The sequence below is a fragment of the Theropithecus gelada genome, chromosome 20 (assembly GCF_003255815.1).
Source record: "Theropithecus gelada isolate Dixy chromosome 20, Tgel_1.0, whole genome shotgun sequence".
Lineage (NCBI taxonomy): Eukaryota > Metazoa > Chordata > Mammalia > Primates > Cercopithecidae > Theropithecus > Theropithecus gelada.
In genome coordinates, this window is record NC_037688.1 from 41,611,000 (window position 1) to 41,629,278 (window position 18,279).

General features: G+C 53.6%; 1 protein-coding gene across 3 annotated transcripts in view; it reads left to right on the forward strand.

Annotated features, from left to right (window-relative positions):
* The first annotated feature begins 45 nt into the window (after positions 1-45).
* NECAB2 (N-terminal EF-hand calcium binding protein 2) overlaps positions 46-18,279 on the forward strand; it is a 33,612-nt gene continuing 15,378 nt past the window's right edge. For 2 of the 3 annotated variants that reach the window (XM_025370884.1, XM_025370883.1), the window contains exons 1-5: positions 46-263; positions 3,555-3,579; positions 10,282-10,390; positions 12,660-12,685; positions 12,850-12,947. In XM_025370884.1, the coding sequence (XP_025226669.1) occupies positions 63-263; positions 3,555-3,579; positions 10,282-10,390; positions 12,660-12,685; positions 12,850-12,947 (459 nt within the window). In that variant the 5' untranslated portion in view covers positions 46-62. The remainder of the gene's footprint in view (positions 264-3,554; positions 3,580-10,281; positions 10,391-12,659; positions 12,686-12,849; positions 12,948-18,279) is intronic. The other variant, XM_025370885.1, reaches the window with a different exon arrangement.

The window sequence follows — 18,279 nt, forward strand, 5'->3', positions numbered from 1 at the left end:
GGGCGGGCCGCGGCCGGGCGGGGGTCGGCGGGCTTCCGGGCGGCGGCGGCGGGCGCGGCGCGATGTGCGAGCGGGCGGCGCGCCTGTGCAGGGCCGGCGCGCACAGGCTGCTCCGGGAGCCACCGCAGCAGGGCCGGGCGCTGGGCGGGCTGCTGCGCTGGGTGGGCGCCAGGATGGGCGAGCCCCGGGAGCCGCTGGCCCCCGCCGTCCCCGCGGACCCCGGCCCAGCCTCGCCGCGCGGGGGCACCGCCGTCATCCTGGACGTGAGTACGCGCCGGCCGGGACCCGGAGCCCCCTCCGCCCCTCGGGCGGACCCCGACGCCGCGACTCGCGAGGCCCCCCCTACCCGGGCAGGAGACCCCCAGCCCCTTTGCGTGCCAGAGCGGGAGCCCCCAGCCCCGCCACGTCCAGGCCGGTCTCCAATCCAGTTGTCTCCCTGGGCCGGGAGACCCCCTCCGCCCCTCCGCCCCTCCACCCGCACTTCTCCGAGTCCCTGCCTGCCCACAGTGAGGACCCGTGAGCCCCCGGACCCGGCCACTGGCCCCCTAGTTTTGTCCAAGCCAACCCCCCACCCTTTACCCCGCGGGACCGGAGTCCCTCGCCGCCTCCAGCCCCCTCCTCCTCCCTCGCCGCCTCCAGCCCCCTCCTCCTCTCCATCCCGGCTCCTGTCCGGAGCGATACTTTTCAGAGGCCCCTAACAACCCCTACCTCTAGCCCACCTCTCTTCGCTCTAGACCCTGAGCCCCTGCTCATCTCACGCCCAAAGACCCTTTGCCCCAGCTACTGCCACTTTAAAAGTGAAGCTCCCTCCCCACCTTCTGTCTTCTCATCTCCTTTCCGTAGAGCCAGAGCCATCGCCCATCAGCCCTGAGCCAGTACCTCTCTGGTCTTCCCCACCCCGCCCCCTTCCATTCCAAGCCCTCTCCTGTCTTCTGTTCCCTTCCCCACACCCCTCTACCCTAGCGAGAGCTGGGTCCTCTTCATGGACCAGACTCACCCCTCACCACCCCTCCTAACTCCCCTGGGACGCAAACCACCCACCTCTGGGAAGCCCACCTCACCCTCCCGCCCACCCCACCCGGGAGGGAGCGGCTTGGAGGAGGAGGACTTCTCCCGGCAGAGAGCACTAGGAGGAGGTGGAGGGGGCTTCTGGGGGTGTGGACTGCGTGTTTCAGCGAGGGTCCTTCTGGGGTGGCGCTGGGGGCTGCCTCTGCCTGTGTGGTGGATTTCTGGGAGAGGTGGGTGTGTGTGAATGTGTGTACGCGCGTGTACAGCAGATCCCTGTGAGTGCGGGGGGCTCCTTCCCTTCCTCTCTCCTCTTTCCTGCTCCTGGAACCCTTGGCAGGGTCTGGACTCGGGGCGGGGGGGTGCTGGACACAGCAGGGGAAGCTCTAGAGTGCCACACTCACAGGCACACACACACACTCGCACACAGCCAGAGAAACACCTGTGCAGCCACACACACACACCCCACCCCGTCTCAGGACCCCCACAGAGCTCCCACTGAAAGTCCTAGGCAGAGCCCTGCAGGCCCAGGCTGCCCTGCACGGAAGCCCTGCCCAGTGAGGGTGGGGGCTCTGAGCCTCCATCTCCTCACCAGCCAAATGGAGTGATGAGTGGGGGCGGGGCGAGGGGTGCTCCTGCGGACTCCTGGAGCTGGCTGACATTACCAGGTGTCAGCCCTGCCATGTCACTCATGTGTTCAGCATTCCTGCCCAGAGTCGGCACCTGCCTGGTGCCTGGCCTCAGGGGGATCTGGGACACCCAGATAGGGCCCCAGCTTTGAGGAACCTTGCCCAGTCAGGAACAGGGCTGCAGGGTGCCCAGGCTGGATCTTTGAGGAGGGCCTGGGGGTCTGAGGTTCAGCCGGGAGGAGGGGTGATGTTTGAGAGGCCCTTCCGTGCTTCAGTCTCACCACCCAGGTGCCTGGAAATGACCGACGGTGCCCCTGTCTCGTTGCTTGGAGGGATGGGGGTGGAGGGCATCTGTCCTTTACCCTAAGGCGAGGATAGAGGGTGGAAGGGTCAGAGTGAGTATTACCTCCTCCTCCATGGCTGACCTGGCCCCAGCAGCCCTCCCTGGTGTCGGGAAATGTGCACATGTTGCTGCCCCTCCCTGGGTCTCCGCACCCTCCTTGCTACACCAAGCCAGTGAGATTGGGGTGGGGGCCACCCCAGACCCTGGGATCCTTCTCAGGCTTTAAAGTGCTGGTGGGCCAGGCACCGTGGCTCGTGCCTGTAATCCCAGCACTTTGGGAGGCCGAGGCGGGTGAGTCACCTGAGGTCAGGGGTTCGAGACAGCCTGACCAACAAAGTGAAACCCTGTCTCCACTAAAAAATACAAAAATTAGCCAGGCATTGTGGCAGGTGCCTGTAGTACCAGCTACTCGAGAGGCTGAGACAGGAGAATTGCTTGAACCTGGGAGGCAGAGGTTGCAGTGAGCCAAGATCGCATCACTGCACTCCAGCCTGGGCAGCAGAGCGAGACCCCATCTCCAAAAATAACAAATAAAAAGTGCTAGTGAATCAGTCCCCTTAGGATCTGGTTACGGTGAAAGGTCTGACTCCACTACAGTGCAGAGTAGGTGGGACGTCCTGCATTGCAAACAAGCGCCTGCAGGACCCCCGAAGAGCTCCTGTGAATAGCAAGGTCTTAGCACACAGGTGTCAACATTGTGCCTGGGAAGCTTTAAATATGCTGAAATCAGAGCGGGCCTCACAACAGCTGATTCAGTCACCCTGGGGTGTGGCCTGGGCTGAGGAGGTTTGAAAGCTCTCCAGGTGATGGTGTTGGAATGGGCGGAAAGCTGCCTTCAAGCCTCAGCCTGGCAAGCGGCACTGCCAGCCAGACCTTGAGGGAAGGGGAGCAGCTCTAGCCCAGGGATTTGGATGTCACTGGAAAGGCAGGAAGAGGAGGCACCTGGTCTGTAGGTTCAGGCCAGCCTTGGAGCTGCCCTTCACCCATCCCTGCCTCATGCAGCCAGAACCTCGTCTGTGGCTGCTTTTCTGAGCTCTTGGCGTCCTGTTTCTCCTCCTGCACCCCAAAATTAACACAGTCCTGCCTGTGGCTGGCATTGTCACCAGGCCTTGCAAACACCTCCGTCAGACTTATCCCAACCTGCCTGGAAACACACCAGGGGTTCTGGAAGGACTTCAGTGGTAAAGGTTGCGGCGCTCCCTGGGACACTGATTCGGAGTGTGGTTGTATGCAGCTGAGCGTTTGGCGGTGGTTGAAGCCGCGTGGACTGATGACTGTGGATGTACACCTGCAGGGATGGCCGTAGGCCTGCGTGTGTCTGTCAGCATGGCTGGGGGCAGGCTGGTGGTACTGGAAGCCGCTTCCACGTGGGCAAGGGGAAGGCCTCTGCCTGCAACATCGCTGTCCCGTTGGCCCTGGATCCCAGCCCAGGGATGGGGAGAGGGAAGAGGGGCTCAGCTTCCCAAGACCCGAAGCTGCTCCTAGGAGAAGAGAAGGATCCCAGTATCCGGTCAGAGGCCACCGGAAGGGCTTGCCTCTTCTTGGCCCAGGGCTGACTCAGCCTCTCTTTTCTGCAGATTTTCCGCCGTGCGGACAAAAATGGTGAGTTTCCCTTCCAGGCACTCTGCCGCCCCGCTCCTTCTGTCCTTGTGCTTCATGGGGAAGGGATCAGGGATAGGAGACATGTGCAACCTTGAGCCTAAAGGCTTGGAGCGCAGGGGTCTGAAGTTAGAAGGCCAAATCCTTCTGCTGCTCTGTGCCTCAGTCTCCCCATCTGTAAAATGGGAATCCTAGTAGGGCCTACTTAGCAGGGACACCTCCACTCGAGGGCTCAATGAGTCATGTCTGTGATGCCAAGAACAATGGCTGGCTGTGGTAAGTGCTGGGTGTACTTTAGGCCTTTTCCTAGCTGGGTTGGACCAGAGGAGCCCAGGCTAGGGCTCAGAAACCCTCCTTTAAAGGAAGCCCCCAGCTTCACGCTAGGCCCTTTACAAACCTTGGTGCACTTCTTTGTAGCAACCTGAGCAGTCAGTGCTCTTGCCTCTGTTGACACCATAGCGACCCAGAGAGGTTAAGCAATTTGCCCCAGGGTTGCCCAGCTGCATGAAAGAAGTGGAGGTTCTCCTGCAGACCCGGGCCCTTTTCCCCTTATCTCTCAGCCTCTTCAAAACTGTGAGCAACATCTTGTGGCCACGGAATCCATAGCACTCCACTTCTCCCGACTCCTTGGAAGGGCTCCACTTGGAGAAGGAGCCCAGGCCTTGAGAATAAGCACGGTTAGGAAGGCCCAGCTGAGCCTCAGCTAACACAAAGCACCACACCTTCTTAAAAATACCATACAGGTGCAACGCAACTCACCATGGACTTTCACCAAGACACATTCCCTCTGTGGGCCTTGGTTTTCCCGCGGGTAAAGTGGGGCAGTAACACTTGCCCTGCCTCTTTCCCTGGGTTTTCGGGAAAAGCCAGAAAGGGGGTGTAGGTGACAAATGTGTTTAAAGAGAATTGAGTGCTCCTGGTGTGTTCATTCATTGAGAAAATCCATATCAAGTACCAAGCCTGTGCCAGGGGAAGAGCAGGCAACAGAGACCCTGTGACCTGCCCCGGGTCCCTTGGTCCTCAACACCTGTGGCTCCGGTTCCTCTCCTGCACAAGCTGGAGTTGAGGATGGCAGCTCTGGCCTGGGTCTCCAGCACCCGCCTCATCCCTGGGAGTTCCTGTTGACGGCTCCCACCCAGGGCGGTTGCAGGGTGGAGTTGGAGGCCTTGGGTGGGGGTGGAAGGGCAGTGCACAGGCCTGGGCTGGAATCAGTTCCGATAAGTCTCCCATCCTGGCCTCCTGCATCCCTGGGGGTGATGGTGACCACTCCCAGGCTTCTGGGGAAGAAGGACCATCAGCAGTGATTCCCCATGGAGGAGAGGAGGAAATAAGAGGGACGTAGGGAGATGAAGTGGCTCTGGAAAAACAGCCGTAGCACCATGGCCTGAAAAGCCTTGGAGATGAGCCAGGGGAAACGGGAAGCTGTCCCTGAGATGGGGTCACTGGAACCCTCAGCGTCATTGCCTGTGTGCTGGTCTGGCTCCTCCAGCAGGTTGAGAGGCAGGAATTTGGGTTTGTCCCTTGTCCTGGGCCCAATACCCAGCACACAGTAGGTCCTCAGTAAATGTCTGTAGACTTGGTGGACGTGTTTGTTGGTGAGAGCGTAGCTGTGCGTATCTCGGTGACTCAGCAGCATGTAGCTGTTGGCAATGCGTGTGTCCAGTGTGGGCCTCTAGCCACGGCTGTATATCCCGAGTGTGTGTGTGTGTGTAGTTTGTGTGTAGAGCAGGTGTGGGCCTCTAGCCATGGCTGTATATCCCTAGTGTGTGTGCAGTTTGTGTGTGTGTGTGTAGTTTGTGTGCAGAGCATGTGTGGGCCTCTAGCCACGGCTGTATATCCCTAGTGTGTGTGCAGTTTGTGTGTGTGTCTGTGTGTGTGTGAGTTTGTGTGCAGAGCATGTGTGGGCCTCTAGCCACAGCTGTACATCCCCAGTGTGTGTGTGTGTGTGTGTGTGCGCGCAGTTTGTGTGTGTGTGTAGTTTGTGTGCAGAGCAGGTGTGGGCCTCTAGCCACAGCTGTACATCCCCAGTTTGTGTGTGTGTGTGTGTGTAGTTTGTGTGCAGAGCAGGTGTGGGCCTCTAGCCATGGCTGTGCATCCCGAGTGTGTGTGCAGTTTTTGTGTGTGAGTGTAGTTTGTGTGCAGAGCAGGTGTGGGCCTCTACTATGGCTGTACATCCCGAGTGTGCAGTTTGCGTGTGTGTGTCTTCCTGTGTGCGGATCTGCAGGAGCCATTGCAGTGTATACACATGGGCGGGTGGTGCCTGGCCCCCTCGAGCACAGATGGGGTTCTGTCCTTGCTGCAGGCTCCCCCCGTCAGAAGTCATGTGTCCCCCTGAGCACAGTTGTGGGACCCTCAGTTTCATTACTGCAGGCCCCCAAAGGCCAAGCCTGTTCCTTCTTGGGGCTTACATCTTCCCAGCCACCATGTGACCATTGGGGGCTGTCACCAGGGTGAATGTGGGTGTGAGATGCGGGTTCCAGCAAGAGCTTCCCAGGTCCCGGAGCCTGACTGCCTAGGCTCAAGTCCTGGCTCAGCCGCGGCAAGTCACCAAACTCCCCAGCCTCAGTTTCCTCATCTGTAAATGGGAACGATGATGACAGCACCCACCTCGGAGGGCTGTCTGAGGATAGAGCTGCTCTCCTGTCTTGGCTGACTGAAGATGTCAGTAACTCCCAGCTGCTCTGCCTCAAATGCCTTGGAAATGGGAGTCCGCGGGAGTGGCTTGTCCGGAGGGGTTTGATTCCTCTGTGCTCAGCAGGGAGTTTGGTCTGGTGGAGGCTACCAGCAGTCACCGAACATCTATTATGCACCAGGACTTGAATGCGCTTTTTCCTTTAATCTTCGTGGTGATCCTACTGAGACAAGAAGTATCAACCCCCACCCTCCTTCAAGATGACAAAAACAAGGCTCGGAGACAGCACGTGATAGTCTTCACATGGTCGGGGGGCAGCGGTGCAGGCAGGTTCTGATTCAACACAGCAGCTTAAAGCATGTAGGAGTGGGGATGGGACTTGGTGTGGGTATAGATAGGGGAGTGGTGTGTGGGAATAGGATGGCTGGGGAAAGAAGAATGAGTGTAGGGGTGCGAATAGGTGTCAAGGAGGTGTGGATGCAGGGATGAGACCAGGCATGCAGGGAGGTTTGGGTCCAGGGATGAGAGCAAGTGTGCAGGGAGGTGTGGGTGTAGGGATGAGAACAGGCATGCAGGGGGCTGTGGATGCAGGGATGGGAACAGGCATGCAGGGGGCTGTGGATGCAGGGATGGGAACAGGTGTGCAGGGAGGTGTGGGTGCAGGAGTGAGGACAGGTGTGCAGCGTGCATGGGTGCAGGGATGGGAACAGGTGTGGGAGGTGTGGGTGCAGGGATGCGAACAGGCGTGCGGGGAGTGTGGGTGGAGGGATGAGAACAGGCGTGCGGGAGGTGTGGGTGCAGGGATGGGAACAGGTGTGCGGGAGGTGTGGGTGCAGGAGTGAGGACAGGTGTGCAGGGATGAGAACAGGCGTGTGGGAGGTGTGGGTGCAGGGATGGGAACAGGCGTGTGGGAGGTGTGGGTGCAGGGATGGGAACAGGCGTGTGGGAGGTGTGGGTGCAGGGATGGGAACAGCTGTGCAGGGAGGTGTGGGTGCAGGGATGGGAACAGGTGTGCAGGGAGGTGTGGGTGCAGGGATGGGAACAGGTGTGTAGGGAGGTGTGGGTGCAGGGATGGGAACAGGTGTGCAGGGGGTGCAGGTGTGGAGGCAGATAGGCACACAAGCACACACCGGACTACTCAACACTGATGCTAGCCCTGCCTCAGGTGTCCACAAGAAGGATGGATGGGATGCCTCAGAGGAGTGGGGGATGGGGGTGCAAACTCAAAGGAGCCCCTAGGCTGCCCTTAGGCCTTAGAGATTACGGGAGCAAAGGCTCAGGGCTGGCCTATCAAGTTGGCTCCTGTGACAGAGACTTGTTTGGCTGAGATGGACACCAGATGCCTAGTCCCTATGGGAAGGTTAGCCTGAGGGGCTTGACTGGCATCCTGGGACATAAACCCAGAGGGTGGCAGAGGGCTGAGTGCCAGACAGCATTCCCTCCAGGGACATGGCCACTGACAGGCTCTTGGCATTTGAAAGGTCATGGAGATGCTGAGTTCGTGCTAATTAGCAGAGACACCTGCAAAAGGCCCGCTTGGGGTCTCTGGCAGAAGTGCCGGGGCTGACCCGCTTGGCCTGTCTAATTGGACTGGGGGCCTGCGTAGGCCATGTTTTTTCCTCATTAGCGGATTCATTAGGCCGGTGGTCAGGCGTTCAGGGAAGGTGGAAAGCTTTGTGATGGGGCACCTTGCTGGCCTCTGTCTGCCTGCTCCCCCTGTGCAGAGGGGGACCAAGGTACCTTGACAGGCACATGGGGAGATGAGGCAGCCAGAGGGAGACTGGGGTTGGGGCTCACTATGACCTTCCTGTCATGCCCATGGTGACTACCCCTCACCCAAAGTGGGGGTGCCTGAGCCAGCACCCACCCCCTGCTGGGTAGGTGGCGATCTCGCCACAAGATCCTACCCCTGGATTAGGTTGAGAGCCTGGACTTGGGAGCCAGATGGCCTGGGTTCAAGCTTCAGCTGTAGGACCTAGGCAAGTACCCTCATGGCTCCGTGCCTCCATTTACCTCTCTCTAAAACAGAAGTGATAGTACTACCTGTGTCTTGTTACGAAGACTAAAGGAGTGAGCATGTGGAAAGAACTCCACGTGGGGCTTGACTCCATGCTGTGATTCCTGGGTTTTAGCTTCAGTCTTGCCGAAGACACTTGGAAGGCGTTCTCTGTCATAGAACACAGAAAGCCACAACTTCGATTTCACTTATCTCATGGCCGACTGTGGACTTTTTGTTGTTAGGTTTTGGGTCTTTGGTTTGTGCATGTGTGATTGGATTGGGGTTTTGTTGGCGTTTCCTTTGAAAGTCAAATTCTTCCCACTGTAATTTTGAAATCTGCACTGCGATGTTGGGGGCATCTTGGGATATTGGCCCTAGCCCCCCACGCACACATGTTCATGTTCTTTACCAGCCTCTGATACTTTATGCCCTATGGGGTTAAAGAGAAAAGTGGTGGCATGAAACCATGGTAAGATCTGAAGGCCCCCCTCTCCTGAGCTTATGCTCTCACCCTGTGTTGAGCTCCAGCAGAGCTGCTGGGAGCACAGACAGAAGCACTAGAGCCTTTAAAGTTTAAGAATGACTCATTCTGAACCCAAGTAGGTCTGCCACGTCAGATTAGGCAGGTTGTGCGCTGCACAAGGGCACGCACCTGAGGAAGTGGAGGGTTTCAAATCCAGGCTACAATCCACTTTCAACACGTGCGCCGACACTGGTCTCATCCTCTCAGCAGAGGAAGGAGTGTCTTTTTCTAATCCACAGGAAGGTGCCATGTGGACTCGCAGGGCCCTTGTCCCAAGCACCCAGCTTTGAATGCAGATCCTCTGGAAGTAATGCGAGGGGTGTATGTAGAGAGGCTGGGGGCCAGGAACCGTCGTGGGCTCCCTATTCTCCCTGAGCTCCATGCCCCTCACATAGTTTCTGTTAAGGAGGAACAGATCCTTGAGGAGGGGGTGGCTGCAGGGCAGGTGGGGGATGAGCTTGCTGGCATTTGCTCAGCAGGTCTGTCCAGGTGGAAGGAGATGAGGGTGGAAGCTTGGGGACTGCCTTCCAGGGTCCCTGATGTGTTCTGCTCAAGCCACCTCCCCTGGTGGCCCAATCTGATCCAAACCCACAAGACCTTCCTGGTAAGGCCAAAAGTGTCCCCAGAGCAACTGCGAGTGAGGGGAGAAGGTGACACGATGGGCAGGACAGGTGGCATGCATCAGCTGTGGACGCCCCTCTGTGGAGCTCCACCTCAGAAGCACAGCCTCTGGCCAGAGCATTGGCACCTCCAGGCCTGGCACCTCCTTCCCGCATGGCTTGACATCTAGACGGCTGCATCTGTGGCCTGGGAGAGGAGGTAACAGTGAGAACCTCATGCCAGCCATTGGCAGGCATCTCATGCTGCCTCAGGGAAGGACCTGAAGTTTGCCACATAGAAGGCAAACTTGGGGCAGGGAAGAAAGTGTTGTTCTGTACTCTAAGAACAGTGCTGAGAGAGTCAGGGCTTAGGGGCTGGGTTGGGGATGGCGATGTGGGGAGACCACTTGGCGTTTGGAAGCTACGGAGTGGTGGCTCATCCAGCTGCTGGGCTTTGGATCCACTTCATACCAATGGTGTGACATGGGGCAAGTTGCTCACACTGGGTTATCTTATATAGCACCTGCCTCCAGGTGGCCATGTAAATTAATGAGAGAAAATTCCCTAGCAGGGGCAGGTACTCTGTATTTGTTGAATGCATAGAAACTGTTGAGTGCATGGTGAGCCCAAGAAAGCTAGCTATTGCATTATTGTTGGTTTGAGGATTATCTGTAAACAGGCATTGGTCTGGGAATTCGCTGGATGAGGCAGTGATTCTCTGTGTCCTGGAGTTTACTGGTTAGTGTGGGAATTAGCTGGGTGGGTAGGGATTATCTAAAATGGAATTTGTCTTTTAGTTTGGGAGTTAACTGGGAGGGCAGGGATTATCTGAGCAGTCAGGGCCATATTCCTCTGTCAGTCAGGGTATTGCCTGGATTTGGGGGCCATGCATGCACTGGCCCCACCAGCCTTATCTCTGCAGACACCAGCTCTTTTCCCTGCTTCCTTGCAGATGATGGGAAGCTGTCCTTGGAGGAATTCCAGCTCTTCTTTGCAGATGGCGTCCTCAGTGAGAAAGAACTCGAGGATCTCTTTCACACTATTGATTCTGACAACACCAAGTGAGCCTCAGTCCTGGTTGGCAGAGCGGGGGCATGTGTGGGCCATGGTGGAGGCGTCTTTTCATCTAGTCTCCATTCCTAGTCCCCTGTAAGAGGCAGGAGAACTGAAAATCCCCCAATTTGCTAATCCAGAAGTCAGCTCTTCACCGGCTGGGGTGATTGGGGCATGTGCAGATTCATATTGCATTGGCTACTATCGCAAGTGTGTCTCTTCTGAGTGCACAGGGCCAACTAAGGAGAGACTCCTGGTTTTGCACAGTGGACATGGGATTATGAAAATGGGAAGTTGGCAATGACTTCATCTTTCTGCCATCTTCAGCCAGCAGCCAGTTCTGACCTTAGCCCCAATGCCTGTGCATCCTCCTAGTTCCAACATTAACTGTGAAGTTGAACCTCGCCCTAACACTGACTCCTGTGTTAAACCAAACACGAATCCTAACTCAACACTACATCTACCATTATACCATATTAAACCTGTTCTTCAACCCAGTCGTAACCCTAACCTGCATCTCAGAATCAGTCAAAAACTCTGGCTCCACCCCATCTCTAAATCAAGTGGGAAATGCAGATTCTACTCAGACTTACCCTTGATCCTTCCCAACCTCCCCTCCAATCTTGCCCTTTTCCTGGGATTCCCCAGATAGGATGAGGTCTGAGCCCTCTCCTCAACCCCACCTTCAGGAGGGCTCAGAGCCCCACTTGGTCTCCTTTCTCAGGCCTACTTGCGTGATGAGGACCCAAGTGTCTGGAGGGCTGCTTAGGGCACATTTGGTAAGTTGAGGTTCTCTGAGACTGGCTAGAGATGGTCTGGACAAGAAGCTACCACAAAACCAGTGTGCAAGGGGCAGAGTACAATGGTGGCTTGGAGTGTACTCAGGCTGGGGCTGAGAGTGTCCTGGGGGGCCCTGGCTGGGCACCAGGATGTGGTAAGTGGAGCATACACCATCCTCTGGGAAAGGCCACTTTAAAGAAATGGTTTCAGGCTGCAGACTGCAGAATGGAGAACTCTCTGGAGCCAGATGGAGATTTCTGAGCTGTTACTGCAGCTTCCTGGGGTGCTTTGAAGGGGCCAGGCAGGTGCCCATTGATTTAGACCTTCTCTTTCAGGGCCTTTTGTGTTAGGGCCAGCAGGGTACAGGAGGGGGCGGAGGTGGAGGGAGGAGGAGGCACTGGTTTGAGAGTCGAATCGTGAGAGTGTGTGTGGGTGGGTGGGGGTGCAGGGAGGACTCGTGGTTATGGAAGGTCAAAGCTCTGAAAGACTTTCAGGATTAATCTCTTCAACATTCCCTAAGGTGTGAGCCACAAACATTAGCTTCTGGGGATGCTAAATAGACTTTGTGCCCAAAACAGTGTATTAACAAAAAGATTTGTGAAACACGAATTAAAGCAGAATGACAGGGTTGCTTTTTGCAGGACTTGCCAGAACTCTGAGTATGAGATGGAGGTTGGAGGCACCTCCTGACAGAACATGCAAAGCCTCCGAGTGCAGATTCACTGGGCCACAGAAGCCTTCTGTCCAGATGCGCCTAGCTGAGCCTGGGCTCCACTGAGCACGAGGAGGGACCTGGTCCCAGAAAGGGCCACCACTGTACTGGGTCCCTTGCACATTGACTTGGCAGTTGCTCCTTATCCAGACCATCTCTAGCCAGTCCCAGAGGGCCCCAGTTTATCCAATCTGCTTCTAAGCTGCAGAACCACCATGGTTTCCAGCACTGCAGCCCTGATCTTGGGGCTGGTGTATCCTCCTTCACTGCCATGGGATAGGTTCATGCTCAGCCCGCTCCCCCAGGAAAGGACAGGACCCTTCTCCAGGCTGCAGGAATGGGGATGTGGGACCCAGGGGCTGGGACCAGAACAAGAAGGGCTCTGCCACATCCCCAAGGACTCCAGGACCCAGCAGGCAGGGTCGCCGGGGGGTGGGTCAGTGGGTCAGGTGAGAGCTTTGTTGACAGCCCGTCACAGTAACGGGTCCCCACTCTCTGTCCCTTTACCCCGTTCCCAGCCCCTGGCTCGGCCCTACCCTTGGTGTCATTTATTCATGATGGGGTCAGCAGACTCAGAGAAAACAGAAGGGTGGGTGGTGTCAGGGGTCAGACAGACGTGGGCCTTCAGGGGTGGGGGTGTCACCTACCTGCTGCACCCTCATCTGTAAGGCGGGGCTTGTGGGGCCAGCACACAGGCTGCAAAGAGCAGGCGGGATGTATGTTTTCGCAGGCTGTGCAGGGTCAGGCCTGCTAACCCCCTTTCTGTCTCTGTCTTGTCTCTGCAGCCACGTAGACACCAAGGAGCTGTGTGGTAGGTGCTGGCTATTCTGGGACCAAGATGGGGGTGCCGGGATGGGGCTGGAGGAGAAGGTCCTGAGGCAGGGGAGGCTGGGGTTAGCGCAGGTGGGAGGGGCAGGAGTGCTGAGTGGGAGGGGCAGGACCTGTGATCCCTGACCTTTGCCTTTCCTTCCCCAGATTACTTTGTGGACCACATGGGTGACTATGAGGATGTCCTGGCCTCCCTGGAGACCTTGAATCACTCTGTCCTGAAGGCCATGGGCTATACCAAGAAGGTCAGTGGGTGTAGGTGGCCCCGGGGGTCCAGGGCTCCAGTGCTGCTTCAGTTCCACCCTTGCCTAAGGATGCCTGGATTTTTGAAGACAGGTGCCAGGGAGGCCTATCTCAGGGGTGGGCTTGGCCTGGGCCTCTTCCTAGCAGCTGAGATAAACTGGGAAGAGAATGGAATGGCATGGTGAATGGCTCTGGTTGGGAGCAGGAGGCATTTTCCCGGAGTCAGACCTGATCCTGGGCTGGGGTCTTAGAAAAGGTGGCTGCAATCACCCTATGCCCTTAAGGGGTCCCCAGACAGGTGTCGTACCCTCTAGGTCGGGCTTACAAGACTGGGGATGGGGGTGGGGTGGGGGTAGTTCATGCATCTGAACCCGGCCCCATATCAGGTTCTCAATGCTCAGTACCTGGTTTAATCCTCACAGCAACCCTATGAGTGGTTACTATCATCTCCCCATCTCACAGCTATGGAAACAGAGGCTCACAAAGGCGAACTCAACAGAGTCACAGCCAGACAGCCATAGCTGCTGGCGGGGATGAGAGGGGAAACTGAGTCAGGGGCCTAACAGGAGGCATGGGAGTGCAGCATGACACTCCAGGCACACCCAGGAGGCAACTAGAGAGTCAGTCAACCAGGAGCAGAGGGCAGCCATTGGGCACACCAGTCCAGGCCCACGGTGAGGGAACTGGGAGCATGCAAGGATGAGGGACACACAGGTGCTCAAGGCAGCAGCCACCATCACCCTGAGTTTTGGGAGCCCAGAAAAGCCCAGCCCTGTCTGCCAGTTGAGGCCGGGGAACTTAGCTGATAAAACCAGCCAGACCTGGCTGAACTATCTGAGCTGGTCATTTCCCTTTCTGAGCCTCAGTTTCTCCATCTGTGAAATGGAGACATCCATCTTATGAATTATGAAATCCTTCAGAGATTGAGCAAAGTAAGGCTTCTGAGCTATTGAGCATACAGGACAGAGCACAGAGCAAAGGCACCTGCTGGTTTGTATCAATAGGTTCCTACTGTATGCTCAGCCAGACGTTAAAACCCATTCTTTGTGATTTTCCCATGCTTCTCAGTTACTTCCTGCCATGTATTAGAGAGTCTCTGTTTTGCCATATATCTAAAAATAGCTGGGCCTCATTTGGAACCTCCACGATTCCACATTTCCATTTCTGTCCCAGTATCATGCTGTTTTGAGTCTTGCCGTTTTAGAGTATATTTTAATACCATGTAAGACCTGCTCCCTCCAATTATTAATCTTTGTAGAATATCGTTTGATATCCCAGAGTATCAAGGTGTAGGCGGTGGATTAGAAGGTAGCATGGAAAGATCCCAGGCGACTGAGTCACCCAGACAAGGGTGGCAACCCCAGCTCTGCTCCAAACAGGCGGTGTGAGGTCACCATATGCTCACGGGTGACCCTGGGAAATGGAAATCACCTCCTTGAGCCTGGGTTTTCTCACCTTAGAAGGGCCCATGACCTAGCCATGCTGTGAGGTGTTCATAACATCCATGGTTGCATCTTAGTCTTTAGTCAGACTTTTCAGGAACATAACAGAGTTCTCCATCAGTGTCTACCGATACAAGTTAGACCGGTTTTAGAGATCTTGCTCTTGGAAATCATATGCATATGATGTCAGGGGTGGTCTTTGGTTTTTTTGGCAGTCGTGGTGATGATAGGTTGTTGCATCCGTGATTGGCATTTCTTTTTTTTCCTTTTTGTTTTTTTTTTTTTTTTTTTTTGAGACAGAGTGTCACTCTGTTGCCCAGGGTGGAGTGCAGTGATGCAATGTCAGCTCATTGCATCCTGTGCCTCTTGGGTTTGATTCTCCTGCCTTAGCCTTCTGAGTAGCTGGGACTACAGGCACCCACCACCACTCCTGGGTAATTTTTGTAGTTTTAGTAGAGATGGGGTTTCATCACCATGTTGGCCAGGCTGGTCTCAAACTCCTGACCTCAGGGGATCTGCTGCCTCGGCCTCCCACACCTGCTGGGATTCCAGGTGTGATGTGATTGGCATTTCTTGTGCTTGTGTAGTTCCTCACTGGTTTTTGTTTGTAGAAATGCAGCTTGTCGTTTGTTGTTTTCAGTGCTTTTCTTGTATGTGCTGTTTGCTTTCGTCAAGCCGTAGCCTCAGTTATTAAGAGTGCCGTTGTCTCTGCATTGTAACACGTGCCCCTCTTGCTTCCCTGTCTATCCTGTGGCATTTCCCCCCATGTTCTAAAACATCGTGGTGGGGACTGGCCAGGCACGCTTGTTTGGCTCCTGATTTTCGAGTGCATCTCTAGTACTTCTCTGCTGATTATCATATTAATACCGGGTCTTACTTTAGAATCCTCATCAGCATGTTGGAGAAATATTTTTGCATCCCCTTTGTTCCATTTTGTCTTAGGAGGGTGGTAGTGAATGTTTTCAAATGCCTTTTGGTATTTTTAAATGATCATATGATTTTTTCCCCTAAGCTATTGATGGGGTGGATGCTATTTTTAGATTGTTTCATATTGAACAATCCTTAGCTCCCTGTGATAAGCCCTAATTGGTACATTATTCTTTTATCACATTACTGAGTCCTTGTCATGAGCCAAGAATTTGATCTCTGTCTCCATTGGGAATGGAGATTGGATGATAGCTTGGAAATCATTTTGTGAGGTGGTTTTGAATGTGTTCGGTGTATGAATCAGCTTCTGTAACATAGAATCATTTTTCTACATAAAAATAGAATTTATCCATAACTCTTGGGTCTCGGTGTTAAACAAGGGAGGGGATTATCTTCATAGTTATTTTAATGTCATCCTTACTTTTAGTCAACTTTTTCACTTTTCCATTGTAGTGTATTTTTAAACAAAACTGCCCTGGGCATAGTTGTTTTTACCATCAGTCCTACATGGAATGTTTTTACGATTATTTTTAAAAATCTAAAACATTGTTTGACACAAGCAGCCACTTAATGCAGATTAAGTTCAATAAAAGATCTGCTGCCCCTCACGGTGGCTCACGCCTGTTATTCCAGCACTTTGGGAGGCTGAGGCGGGAGGATCACTTTAGCCTGGAAGTTCAAGACCACCCTGGGCAACATAGTGGGACCTCGTTTCTACCAAAAACAAAACGAAACAAAACAAAATTAGCCGAGCATGGTGGCATGCGCCTGTAGTTCCCACGTACTTGGAAGGCTGAGGTGGGAGGATCTCTGGAGCCTGGGAGGTTGAGGCTGCAGTGAGGCACAGCATGCCACTGTACCCCAGCCTGGGTGACAAGAGAAACCCTATCTCTCAAAATAAAAATAAAAAAATAAAATTTGCTGCTATAGCTCACATCCTAAGTGTCTCCTATTTTTCTACATTTTAAAACTTTCTATTTGACAGTTTTGCCTGTTTTAATTAGCTGTTTGAAATATCAAGCTCCTGGCACATTTATTTAAATTTCATGACATGTTTTCTCATTTATTTATAGTTACTATCATTATTATTTCCTCCCTCTTAAAACTTTAGGTTTGTTGTTTTTGCTGTTCTTTTTCGTATGTGAAATGGAATGCTTGCTTTTTTTGATAATGTTTGAAATTTTAAAAATTTACTTTTGATGGGGGCTGGGTGCAGTGGCTCACACCTGTTATCCCAGCACTTTGGGAGGCCGGGACGGGCAGATCACCTGAGGTCAGGAGTTCGAGACCAGCCTGGCCAACATGGTGAAACCCCGTCTCTACTAAAAATACAAAAATTAGCTGGGCGTGGTGTCAGGCACCTGTAATACCAGCTACTTAGGAGCCTGAGGCAGGAGAATCACTTGAACCCGGAAGGTGGAGGTTGCAGTGAGTGGAGACTGCGCCATTGTACTCCAGCCTGGACAACAAGAACAAATCTCTGTCTCAAATAAATAAATAAATAAATAATGGCCGGGCACGGTGGCTCACACCTATAATCCCAGCAGTTTGGGAGGCCGAGGCAGGTGAATCATGAGGTCAGGAGATCAAGACCATCCTGGCTAACACGGTGAAACCCCGTCTCTACTAAAAGTACAAAAATTAGCTGGGCATGGTGGCAGGAGCCTGTAATCCCAGCTACTCGGGAGGCTGAGGCAGGAGAATCGCTTGAACCCGGGAGGTGGAGGTTGCAGTGAGCCGAGACTGCACCACTGCACTGCAGCCTGGGCAACAGGAGTGAATCTCCGTCTCAAAAAAAAAAAAAAAATTACTTTTGATGTTCCCATAGCAATCATAGATGTTAATGTGTAGTATTTTCACCCTCTCTATTCTTTGAGCAGCCTGTTATGTTCTCATTTATTTTTCAGTTCATTGTGTTAAGACAAAACTGAATGACCAGTGAGGTTTCCACTCTATTTTTTAAATGTACTGAGATTTTTCCATTACATTTGTGTTTGTTTTTATAACTATCTCATGAATGCTTGAGTTGGTGTGGATTGTGCTTGCAGAATTATCAGATTTGAAAATAGCTATCCTTTCTTTGTTATGAAATATGTGCTGCTAAGAGACAATTTTTTAAAGGTAAAATTATGTCTCTTCTGCAAGTATTAAAATGCGCACATCAAATATTTTTTCTTTTTCTTTTCTTCTTTTTTTTTTTTTTTGATAGGGAGTTTCTCTCTTGTTGACCAGGCCAGAGTACAATGGCTTGATCTCAGCTCAATGCAACCTCTGCTTCCCGGGTTCAAGCGATTCTTGCACCTCGGCCTCCCGAGTAGCTGGGATTACAGGCATGCACCACCACGCCCGGCTAATTTTTGTGTTTTTAGTAGAGACGGGTTTTCACCCTGTTGGCCAGGCTGGTCTCGAACTCCTGACCTCAGGTGTTCCACCTGCCTCGGCCTCCCAAAATGCTGGGATTACAGGCACGAGCCACTGCGCCTGGCCCAAAGATTTTCTTTAACTCAATGTGAGAATCAGTAAGATGTTGGAACTGGCTCAAAAGAGAATTGAAATAACTTGTGCACTAATATATTAGGTAAATAGCAGTTCCAAAATCAACTGGTAAATAAATGGATGACTGGTCACTATCCCAGGGCAACAACCAATTGCCCTGTGGAGAGTGCCAGACAAAATTCCTGGGCATTTCTGTGGAAGAGAATTTTTTTTTTTAAGATGTGGTCTTGTGTTGCCAAGGCTGGAGTACAGTGGCACAGTCATTACTTGCTGCAGCCTCAACCTCCCAGACCCAAGCGATCCTCCCACCTCAGCCTTCCAGGTAGCTGGGACCACAGGTGGGCGCCACCACTCCCGGCTAATTTTTTTCTTTTCTTTTCTTTTTTTTTTTTTTTTTTTTTTTTTNACTGCTCTTATGTGTATTTCTTTTTTTTTTTTTTTTTTTTTTTTTTTTTTTTTTTTTTTTTTT